We start from the raw sequence: 12,623 nt of genomic DNA, 5'->3' as shown, positions 1-12,623 counted from the left end.
CGCTCTTGCTGCTGGTAATTCTCTGATCCACCTCTACGCAGACGACACCACTCTGTATGCTTCTGGCCCTTCTTTGGACACTGTGTTAACCAACCTCCAGACAAGCTTCAATGCCATACAACTCTCAAACTAAATGCATGCTCTTCAACTGATCGCTGCCCACACCTGCCCGCCCGTCCAGCATCACTACTCTGGACGGTTCTGACTTACAATATGTGGACAACTACAAATACCTAGGTGTCTGGTTAGACTGCAAACTCTCCTTCCAGACTCACAATAAGCATCTCCAATCCAAAATTAAATCTAGAATCGGCTTCCTATTTCGCAACAAAGCCTCCTTCACTCATGCTGCCAAACATACCCTCGTAAAACTTACCATCCTACCGATCCTTGACTTCGGCGATGTCATTTACAAAATAGCCTCCAACACTCTACTCAGCAAATTGGATGCAGTCTATCACAGTGCCATCCGTTTTTTCACCAAAGCCCCATATACTACCCACCACTGCGACCTGTATGCTCTCGTTGGCTGGCCCTCGCTTCATATTCATCGCCAAACCCACTGGCTCCAGGTCATCTATAAGTCTCTGCTAGGTAAAGCCCCGCCTTATCTCAGCTCACTGGTCACCATAGCAGCACCCACCCGTAGCACGCGCTCTAGCAGGTATATTTCACTGGTCACCCCAAAGCCAATTCCTCCTTCGGCCGCCTTTCCTTCCAGTTCTCTACTTCCAATGACTGGAACGAACTGCAAAAATCACAGAAGCTGGAGACTCATATCTCCCTCACTAGCTTTAAGCACCAGCTGTCAGAGCAGCTCACAGATCACTGCACCTGTACATAGCCCATCTGTAAATAGCCCATCCAACTACCTCATCCCCATACTGTTATTCATTTTATTTATTTTGCTCCATTGCACCCCAGTATCTCTACTTGCACACTCAACTACTGCACATCTGTCACTCCAGTGTTTAATTGCTATATTGTAATTATTTTACCACTATGTCCTATTTATTGCCTTACCTCCATTATCCTACCTCATTTGCACATGCTGTATATAGACTTTGTCTATTGTATTATTGACTATGTTTGTTTATTCCATGTGTAACTCTGTGTTGTTGTTTGTGTCGCACTGCTTTGCTTTATCTTGGCCAGGTCGCAGTTGTAAATGAGAACTTGTTCTCAACTAGCCTACCTGGTTAAATAAAGGTGAAATAAAAGAAAATGTAAACGATGTAATCACCACCACAATGTACCCAGGCAGCAGGCAGACAGAGGAATCCTACTAGCACAATGAATGAATAATAGATGTGAAAGGTTAGCCGTGAGGATGTGTACCTCTTACATGCTGTGACTGCTGTTGTCACATCCAGGATGAGCTCTCCTCTCCTTTAACACGCTTTCAAGCTTACATATGTTTTGACAGGACCTCACTCTCACCTCACTGTCCTCATCACAGGAAGTGGGGATGTCTGAGAAGGCAAAGCTCAAGCGGATGGTCACCATCTGTGTTGATTGAAGACTCAGGTCAAGGAGACCTGGGAGGTGGAGTTTTTGACATTATTGTGACCACAGAATGTGTAGTGAGAGTAATGCTTGGAATCAAGTGGATATCAAAGTTCTAGCTGAGCAACACCAGAATGTCATGAAAAAAGACAAGTTCAAACAAACTCAATTAATGTAAATGGAAATACTTTATTTCACCATTACACAATAACAAGCCTTGAAATAAATACAAAATGGAAAGTAATCCCACAGAGGACCACAAAATATAGACAACTTTCATAATGTGGCAAATTAAAATGAAGACTAAAACGATCACTACCTAGGATATCATTTAGAGATTAAAAGTTTAGAAATCAGCTAAATGTTTCTACGATGAGCACAGTCATGCCAGCATAATAGTATTTTACAGTGTCATGTTGCAGATGATTCGGGGGTGTTCCTCAATGCACATGGGTCACCCTGATTGGTGAGGCTGAACACAGAGAGGGGGCATGTGGGAAGGCCTACTGTAGTTCATCATCTGTACTCTATGATACATGTTTGTATTTGGTATAAAGAAGTTGGGCAGGAGGGTGGAAAATGCAGGTTGTTTTTACATGGATAACAATGTACAGGGAGGTGCCTTCAGAGCTTCAGGAACTAAAGGCACATGGGGTCCACTGAGCAACAGATATGTCCATTCTGCAAGAGGGGGAGGAGAAAGAGACTTTAGAGTGAGTCACTGTTAGAATTCAACCACAATACAGTTCTTCTCTTTGAATTTCTACTTTTCTCACTGAAAGGCAAATTTGGTCTGACATTTAGAACATGGAGGATAGTTGGCCGAAGTCTGCATAGATATAATGAATATCCATGGCTGTTACCTTGCACTGGCAGAGGGTGCATTCAGTGCCGTGTTTGACCCAGGAGGAGCCGCTGAAGCGCTGAATGCCATGCTCGTCCGTGCACGTCTTGGTGATGTCGTTGCGGATGGTGTCGGCCTGGCAGGGGTCAATGATGCAGCGGGCACAGCACTCGCCTTCGGGCACCACCGTGAACTCACAGTCCACTGGCGGGCACGACAGGGGCCAGCAGTCCACCTGACCCTGCTGTGGGAGGGAGAGACAGACAGATATACTGGAGTCATATCACTGGGACAGGGATAAACAGTAATATATACAGTCAATTATCCCTACAATTGAATAGTTCCTGTCCCTTGTCAAATATTTCAGTATACTTATATACCACCTTGAGGCGACAAGAAATGATCATGTAAAGATAGAGATTTTGGGCTCCCGAGTGGCGCAGCGGTCTAAGACACTGCATCTCAGTGGTAGAGGCGTCACTACAGACCTTGATTTGATTCCAGGCTGTATCACAACTGGCTGTGATTGGGAGTCCTATAGGGCGGCGCACAATTGGCCCAGTGTCGTCCAGGTTAGGGTTTGTCTGGAGTAGGCCGTCATTGTAAATAAGAATTTGTTCTTAACTGACTTACCTAGTTAAATAAAACATGTATAAAATAAATATATTAATACTTGTAAGCAGGAATCAGGCGGATAGAATTATGGTGAGATTTGCCAAATGGAGGGCGAGGGAGAGCATTGTATGCATCTCTGTGTGTGGAGTAAAGGTGGTCTAGAGTTTTTTTCCCTCTGGTTGCACATGTGACTTGCTGGTAGAAATTAGGTAAAACGGATTTAAGTTTGCCTGCATTAAAGTCTCCGGCCACTGATCAAATACACTATATATACAAAAGTATGTGGACACCCCTTCAAATTGATGGATTCAGCTATTTTAGCCACACCCGTTGCTGACAGGTGTCTGAAATCGAGCACACAGCCATGCAATCTCCGTAGACAAACATCGGTAGTAGAATTGCCTTACTGAAGAGCTCAGTGACTTTCAACATGTCACCGTCATAGGATGCCACCTTTCCAGCAAGTCAGTTAGTCAAATTTCTGCCATGCTAGAGCTGCCCTGGTCAACTGTAAGTGCTGTTATTGTGAAGTGGAAATGTCTAGGAGCAACAACGGCTCAGCCGCGAAGTGGTAGGCCACACAAGCTCACAGAAAGAGAGCGCCGAGTGCTGAAGCCCGTAGCGCGCAAAAATAGTTTGACCTCGGTTGCAACACTCACTCCCGAGTCCCAAACTGCCTCTGGAATCAACATCAGCACAATAACTGTTTGTCAGGAGCTTCATGAAATGGGTTTCCATTCTAATCGCCCAACATCAGTGCCCGACCTCACTAATGCTCTTGTGGCTGAATGGAAGCAAGTCCCCGCAGCAATGTTCCAACATCTAGTGGAAAGCCTTCCCAGAAGAGTGGAGGCTGTTATAGCAGCAAAGAAGGGACCAACACCATATTAATGCCCATGATTTTGGAATGAGATATTTGACAAGCAGGTGTCCACATACTTTTGGTCATGTAGTGCATCTCTTTATTGCGCATGAGAACAGTTTGGAACAGATTCCCAAAAGTAAAATAATTTGGAGTAGATTTGCTGGTGCTTTTACATTCCCCCCCCCCCAACAGTAATAATAAAAAATATAATACATTTTTTGCTCAGAAAACTTGGTGGGGGTCAAATGAAATCACCCGTCAGTTGGGGAACCCTGCCTTATTGGATTTCTCCAGCAGCTGTTTCAATAAGCCAGTGAATACAGGTCATAATGTTGGCCACCTTTCTAGATATGATTCCGCATCACCCAGTTCTACATTTTCATCCCTGAAGTGAGTGGTTTACACCTCCTTGGAAAATGTAAAAATCAGCATGCGCAAGAACACACACACACACACACACACACACACACACACACACACACACACACACACACACACACACACCACACACACACACACACACACACACACACACACACACACACACACACACACACACACACACACACACACACACACACACACACACACACACACACACACACACACACACACGACACAGACACTCAAAACTGCTTATGAGTTTAGTTTGCTGTAAGTCTCCCATCGGGTTATTTAATATCCCTGAAAATCAGCTAGCTCTGCATTTTAGTGATATTGTAGTAAATTAGTGGGGCTATAAAATACAGGCACATGCTGTGCTAATGTGTGCTCCCTGCCTTCATTTAGTGAGTAAACATTTTAAGTGTGATTCCCCTGGAGCAGAACTCTTTCCCCATTGGCGGAGGGTATAGCTTTAGACTATAGGTTTTCATGACACAGTATGGGATGTCATTTAATCACCTTTACATGGGCCCTGGAAGGTGGGTAAGGCACTGAAATCTCTTTCTCTAGATCAGAAACTCATTTCTTCAATCTTTCCTTTTCTAGTTCAAAAACAGTATTATGAATCTCAGTACACGTCACAGAGTCCGTCAAAAAAACGTCTGCGAGAATGACATTTACTGGTGACATTTGGTTTAGTGAGCCTTGCCAGAGATTTGCCTTGGCTAGACAACCTCGTGTCCTACTGCAACCATGTTTAATGTCTCCAGATCTATGGCTAAAAGAGTATCCTATACCCATAGCATTCTATACCTATTGTAGCGAGTCAGAGATACACTACATGACCAAAAGTATGTGGACACCTGCTCGTTGAACATATAATTCGATATACATAACACCAACTCAACCCAAATCATGGGCATTAATATGGAGTTGGTCCCCCCTCCCCCTTTGCTGCTATAACAGCCTGCACTCTTCTGGGAAGGCTTTCCACTAGATGTTGGAACATTGCTGCAGGAACTTGCTTCGATTCAGCCACAAGAGCATGAGTGAGGTCGGGCACTGATGTTGGGCGATTAGGCCTGGCTGCAGTCGGCGTTCCAATTCATCCCAAAGGTGAATTGGAACATCGCTTTGTGCACGAGGGCATTGTCATGCTGAAACAGGAAAGGGCCTTCCCCAAACTGTTGCCACAAAGTTGGAAGCACAGAATCGTCTAGAATGTCATTGTATGCTGTAGTGTTAAGATTTCCATTCACTGGAATTAAGAGGCCTAGCCCGAATCATGAAAAACAGCCCCATACCATTATTCCTCCTCACCAAACTTTACAGTTGCCACTATGCATTGGGGCAGGTAGCATTCTCCTGGCATCCGCCAAACCCAGATTAGTCTGTCGGGCTGCCAGATGGTGAAGCGTGATTCTTCTTACCAGAGAACGCGTTTCCACTGCTCCAGTCCAATGGCGGCGAGCTTTACACCACTCCAGCCGACGCTTGGCATTGCGCATAGTGATCTTAGGCTTGTGTGCGGCTGCCTGGCCATAGAAACCCATTTCATGAAGCTCCCGACGAACAGCTATTGTGCTGACATTGCTTCCAGTGGCAGTTTGAAACTTGGTAGTGAGTGTTGCAACCAAGGTAAGACGGTTTTTAGGCGCTATGCACTTCAGCACTCGGCAGTCCCGTTCAGTGAGCTCGTGTGGCCTACCACTTCGTGGCTGAGCCCTTGTTGCTCCTAGACATTTCCACTTCACAATAACAGCACTTACAGTTGACCGGGGCAGCTCTAGCAGGACAAACATTTGACATGCTGACTTGTTGGAAAGGTGGCATCCCTATGATGGTGCCACGTTGAAAGTCAATGAGCTCTTCAGTAAGACCATTCCACTGCCAATGTTTGTCTATGGAGATTGCATGGCATTATGCTCGATTGTACACACCTGTCAGCAGTAGGTGTGGCTGAAATAGCCGAATCCACTAATTTGAAGGGGTGTCCACATACTTTTGTATATATAGTGTACATACGTCAAAGAACATATTCTGTCATTTGCTTGAATGCACAAATAAATGTAAAGTAAAAGGTGGTTTGTATCTTTGTCTAAGATTCTAAGCTTGTCCGTTTCCCTGGTGAGCTGAGCCCATATGGTTCTGGCTCTGATAACTATGGAGGCATTCAGGGTTCATTTCACGTCCCTGTCATGCTACTGGATCGCACGCTTATCTCTACGCACCATTCTCCTCCGCTCCTCTCTTTCAAGCACTGCTGTTTATACCATTTTGACTGGTGTGTGTGTGTGTGTGTGTGTCTGTGTGTGTGTGTGTGTGTGTGTGTGTGTGCGTGGATATATGAGTGCCTGCCTCGGGGAGGGAGAGAGAGAGAGAGAGAGAGAGAGAGAGAGAGAGAGAGAGAGAGAGAGAGAGAGAGCAGCCTACATCTACCTGCCTCTCCAACACTTTTCCAGCCCTATAATGGCCTGCTGTAAGTAATCCACCCAAGGCTCTTAAGGACAGCATCACAATGGGAAAAGAGAACAACATTATGCTGCCCGCTACTCTAGCTATGGATCTGACTTCTGCTGTTTTTCGACTGTAACACCAGTGCATACACCCTTATGTTATATTAGGGAAATTGTGTTTCCATAGCTAGGGCTGACAGTGAGGATTTGTGATGAGCAGAATCATCAACCTCTGCATAATCAAAACAGTTGTTTTGCGGGCAGGTATTAAAGTTCACAGTTAGACATTGCTACATAAATGACAGTTGAAAAGTACCAGTGGCGTGGTTTTGACCCCAAGTGAGAGCAGGTCCACCGCAGCTATGGCCCAGTGAGAGACGGGTGACGGCCCGCGTAGATGGAAATAGAAAAGTCGGAGCCTTTTGGGTAAAACACCGGGTTAAATCCTGTATGGACCTGCACTATTTGTGTCCCTGTATTCATATGCTAATCACAGAAGGAGAGTGATGTGGGATGGCTGTCTGTGTGTCTGTTCGATCTGAGGGAGAAAATGACCAACAGTAATACCACTCTTCCGGAGGGGACTGGCAGGCGGCAGAGAGAGAGCGCTGACAGAACGATGATTTGTGGGTCGACGCAAAGGCATAGTGACACAAATGCATCTAAGTGTTGCTTCTCTCTGGGAGCAGAATGGCCAGGGAGAATGCCAACCGTGACATTTGCATTTCATAAAAATATAGCTGGTTGTAAAGTGCGTCTGAAAGGCGTATCGGAGGCGGTAGGTAGTCATGTTCTGTCAGATTTAGTGTGAAATCCTCATAAAAAAGCCTTCCGGTTGTTTGAACAGCAGGGATGCGGGAACCTTAGAAAAGGTCGGCACAGTAGAGAGAGTCGATGCAAACAGTGCATATTTCTTCATGGGAGATTCAATAAAGAATGCTCTTGACACGTCATAATTCTGTTTTATATATTGCCAGGACAAGCTAACAAGCTTATCCACAACCCTTCTCCGAGGCCACCCACTGTGTGGACACAGAGACCTGCACATACCCGCACACCTTTACTATTCCCCTGGCCAGCACTCTGATGTCCAGTATCTCCCGTACATGAATCACTAAAGAGGAGTACAGTGTGTCCTATCTCTCTATAGACTGTGTATTGTTGGTACTTACCAGACACTGGCACTGCTGGCAGTTCTCCACCCAGGACTCTCCACTGCCGTAGGTCAGCAGGCCGTTCTGGTGCAGACACTGGCTGCTGAGGCGAGGGTCACACTCTGGACAGCAGAACAGGTCAGCTGTGGGGTTCTCACAGTCACACACCATCCTCCTGCACATCACCTGGCCAGTCTGCACAGAGGGGTGGGCAGATGCATGGTCTATCAATCGACACACGACTCGAGTACAGTCTCAAAGTACTGTCTTGAGCTCTATAACCCACAATCAATCTTTGCTAGTTGACCTTGGTTATTGGTTAATTACACACACTCAAAATGACCATTGCTCCCTACTAGCTGACCGTGACCGTTCCAAAACAACAACATGTTTATGCTCTCTGTTCACTCAGCCGTTCAATACTGCTAATTTTGACAGGCAGGTTCTCCATTTTTCCAATCAATTATAATGACTCGTTTCATTTAAGCTTAATTTCTGCCCTCCTCCTCTGTAATCAAATTAATAATGTGATGCTTGATCATTCAATACCCATACTAATCCTCTATAATCACCTGCTAGAATTGCCAGACACAAGACATTATCAAAAATGAAACACTAAATTACTAAACGTTTCAAGACTGTAGCCGTAGAATCATGAGGAAAAATATAGATATCATTTTGGTTAATTTAAAACCAAGTTTTCCAAACAACTGGTTGATGCATTTACATGTTCAGACCTCTGCGTGAAACATATATCAAACTGAATTGATAACCAATCATCATATTGTTTTACATCTACAAGTCTCTGCTAGGTAAAGCCCCGCCTTATCTCAGCTCACTGGTCACCATAGCAGCACCCACCCGTAGCACGCGCTCCAGCAGGTATATCTCACTGGTCACCCCCAAAGCCAATTCTTCCTTTGGCCGCCTCTCCTTCAAGTTCTCTGCTGCCAATGACTGGAACGAACACTAAAGCTGGAGACTCTTACCTCCCTCACTAGCTTTAAGCACCAACTGTCAGAGCAGCTCACAGATCACTGCACCTGTACATAGCCCATCTGTAAATAGCCCATCCAATCTACCTACCTCATCCCCATACTGTATTTATTTATTTATCTTGCTCCTTTGCACCGCAGTATCTCTACTTGCACATTCATCTTCTGCACATTCTACCATTCCAGTGTTTAATTGCTATATTGTAATTACTTCGCCACCATGGCCTACTTATTGTCTTACCTCCCTTATCCTACCTATTTGCACATGCTGTATACAGACTTTTATACTGTATTATTGACTGAATGTTTGTTTATTCCATGTGTAACTCTGTGTTGTTGTATATGTCGAACTGCTTTGCTTTATCTTGGCCAGGTCGCAGTTGTAAATGAGAACTTGTTCTCAACTAGCCGACCTGGTTAAATAAAGGTGAAATAAAAAATAAATAAATAAACTAATAGAACGCCACTGATCTGACCATTGTTTGTTTTATACCCATCATCCTCTCTGTCTCACCTGACAGGAGCAGACGGAGCACCTATCGTTGTCCAGCACCCAGATCTGCCTGTTGTGTTTGACTTTGTTGTCAAGGATACAGTCTCCAGTGCAGTTCCTCCCGTGGGGGCACCTGCAGTCATAGCCCCCCTCCAAGTTGAAGCACACTGTGTCATTGGCACAGGTGTTCCTCCCCATCTTGCATTCGTTGATATCTGTAGGGAGCAAGAGAGATGACTTCTCACATATGCTCAACACAGGTCAAATACCGTAGTTTATGCATAAATTCACACATCATACTGCTTAAAAAAAGACAAAGGATTCCAAACTAGAACTGAAAAGCTGTAAAAACGGGTCACGTGACTCATGACGTGTCTTTGTGCACTGCTGGACCTGCTCCGTTGTCAGTCAAAGAGCGATTGAGAAATCCGCAAATTGTGGATAAATTCTTTGTTTTATTGAAAGTGTATGGCCAAATGACCTACTTTTATCAAAAGTACTATTGGTTTTGAGTCAGAAAATGTGTACCTTTCCACCTAAAACGATTGCGATTATTTTATATCATTATATTATGTGGCCGACTGCAGCGACAGCGGACATGGGTAACAACTGCGCATGTGCGCTCTCGTGGGGCAACTCTGTGAGGAATCTGCAGTTATTTGGAGCTTGATGTAACATGTGACTTTTATGGGAGGGAGAAGGAGCAGGCGCAAAAGTTAAAAGATGTATCACAGGTAGCCTAAAGTTAGTTCTGAAAAGCGGAAATCCGAAGAGATGGCAGCAAGAGCAAGCTGGTGATCGGTCCCTGGCTGTACTTATGTAATAAATCTAGGAAAGAAGGCACATTTCACTGCCTTCCATTGAAAGATACAGACACATGCAGAAGATGGCTAGTAGCGATAAAAACAGGAAATACGATGTAAACACTCCTACAGCCACCTGTGTGAAGCTAATCATAATAATAAATAAATTATTGTATTTTGTTGAATTTAAATAACAACATTCCTACCTTGTTTAGCATTATCTAGACCAAATATGACATGATTCCACTATTTGTATACGTTTTAAATATTTATCAATGGGGGACTTTTATTTCGAAGGCGAACCGCAAATTCCCTTTTGTGGCTAATCCTTATTGTGGCTAGCTTCACACACGTCCTCTGAGAAGAGAAAGCTCAAAGCGAGCGTGTGGACGTATGTATAGTCTAATCATTGCATTTTGAGTTTATCTTATTGTGTTGTAGTCTAGGCGTTCTACCGGTTAGCAGATGTTGAGGAGCTAGACAGTAATTGTGTCACCTTACATTGTAATGGACAGTAATTCTTACTTTTAAACTCAGCATTGTTGGGAAAGGGCTCCTAAATTAGCATTTCATGGTGTACCTGATGTATTCGGCGCATGTGACAAATACCATTTTATTGTGCCATCTTTCCCGAGTGGCACAGCGGTCTAAGGCACTGCATCTCAGTGCAAGAGGCGTCACTACAGTCCCTGGTTTGATTCCAGGCTGTATCACATCCGGACGCGATACAGCCTGGAGGGTGGCGCACAATTGGCCCAGCGTCGTCCGGGTTTGGCCGGCGTAGGCCGTCATTGTAAATAAGAATGTGTTCTTAACTGACTTGCCTAGTTAAATAAAGGTTAAATAAAAACATTGAAGAATAGACAGAATTATGGCCATGAGTATCCTAACAATATAATTACTTTTAGCCCCATAGCCATAAAAAATGTATTACAGATTATAAGCATATGTTTGTAGGTTGCAGTTTTACTTCGTTTAACTCAGTTGTAATGCTTGGCTACTGTTTTCACTTCTCCCCCGAAAATAGAATCGCTCCACCTAACTAGTTTCAATGTATGGACTCACTTACGAAATGTTAGATTTTAGGTAAACTTCCCCTTTAATGTGCTCTTCCACTGGCTACACACTGGTTGAATCAACGTTGTTTCCATGTAATTTCAATGACGTTACGTTGAATCAACGTGAAATAGACGTTGAATTGACGTCTGTGCACAGTGGGCTGTGTCGATCAGGTAGACTTGACAGGTAAAATTAGGCTATATAGCAGACAGACAGACAGACAGACAGAGCTGCAGCACTGTTACTGCTGAGGCGCACTGCTAGATTGAGGGTTTTCTTCCATTTTGACAAGCTCTTGACAGGTTGCTTTAGACTAGAGAATGTTTCAGAAAGATTCCATGAGCAGTAAAAAGCAGACAGGGATTTGGAGGAAAATGTACCAGTAATAGTATGTCCGATAACACTATTACCTGCACCAGACAGAAAAAAAACTATCAAAAGAAGGCCGAGGAAATTTCTACCTCTGCAATGGTTAGATATGCTGCTATGATCAATGTTAGAATACACTAGAATAATGGAAAAACACAATATACTCTATGCATGAAATTTCAATAGGCGTTATCATGTGACTAGCTGAATGAAGTTTGCCTACAACCACAGAGCTTCTTTTAGTATTGAGAGAAAAGGGGCGGGTCAACTCACCTATGCACGACTCCCCATTGGCCGAGAACAAGCCATTGTCGTGGTAGCCATCACGACACTCGCAGTGGTACCAGCCGGGCAGGTTGACACAGATGGCTTTGTCATTACACTCCAAGAACCCATCAGAACACTCATCAATGTCTATCAGGAGAGAGAGAGAGAGAGAGCGAGAGAGAGAGAATGAGAGGGAGAGCGACAGAAAGAGAGAGCGAGACAGAAAGAGAGAGCGACATGTAAGAACATACCTCAATCTCCAATAGTTTTTGTTCTGAATGATGTCAGCAGGAACTGCATACTGAACTTAGCTTCATTCTTGCCTGATAGGCTTTTCAACATTGACTGATCCATAATTGATACAAAAGCGTGTCCAGGATTTGATAGGATATGCACGCTGTATCGATCTGGCATGAAAACACAGCGAGAGACGGGTACATTCATCAATAGAAGAAATCAGATTGTGAACATGGCAATTGAAATGACTCTTACATATTTACTTGATTTTGTTTCATTACAACACAAAACAAAATGTCCCCTGAAGAGGGGTGTTAAAAAGCCTTGGAAGACCTTGGAAGCTTGTGAATCCGTTCTTGCTGTAGGTCTCATTGACGGTAAAGAGCACAGGAACCAGGCCTCAACCTTGACTCTAATTATGCTCTCCACAACACAGCATTCGTCACATGCTCACAAGTCTATCCCACTCTCTCTCCCACTCTTCTCTTTTCTCATCACTAGCTTATTGTAAACCAATTTATTTCGACAAACAACGAAGGGAGCACCCATTTCTTACAAAGGAACGAGGTGTAAATA

At 44.2% G+C, this 12,623-nt stretch overlaps 1 protein-coding gene across 1 annotated transcript in view; it reads right to left on the bottom strand.

The window, feature by feature from the left end:
* Positions 1 to 1,675: 1,675 nt before the first annotated feature.
* Positions 1,676 to 12,623, bottom strand: part of LOC106560972 (protein kinase C-binding protein NELL2-like) — a 108,821-nt gene continuing 97,873 nt past the window's right edge. Inside the window, exons 16-20 of the mRNA XM_014124461.3 lie at positions 11,817 to 11,957; positions 9,334 to 9,527; positions 7,843 to 8,019; positions 2,370 to 2,594; positions 1,676 to 2,187 (exon numbers count right to left, since the gene is read on the bottom strand). Of these exons, the coding sequence (XP_013979936.1) occupies positions 2,146 to 2,187; positions 2,370 to 2,594; positions 7,843 to 8,019; positions 9,334 to 9,527; positions 11,817 to 11,957 (779 nt within the window). The 3' untranslated portion in view covers positions 1,676 to 2,145. The remainder of the gene's footprint in view (positions 2,188 to 2,369; positions 2,595 to 7,842; positions 8,020 to 9,333; positions 9,528 to 11,816; positions 11,958 to 12,623) is intronic.

The sequence above is a fragment of the Salmo salar genome, chromosome 10 (genome assembly GCF_965601325.2).
Source record: "Salmo salar chromosome 10, fSalSal1, whole genome shotgun sequence".
Taxonomy (NCBI): Eukaryota; Metazoa; Chordata; class Actinopteri; order Salmoniformes; family Salmonidae; genus Salmo; species Salmo salar.
This window is presented reverse-complemented; position numbering and strand designations above follow the sequence as displayed.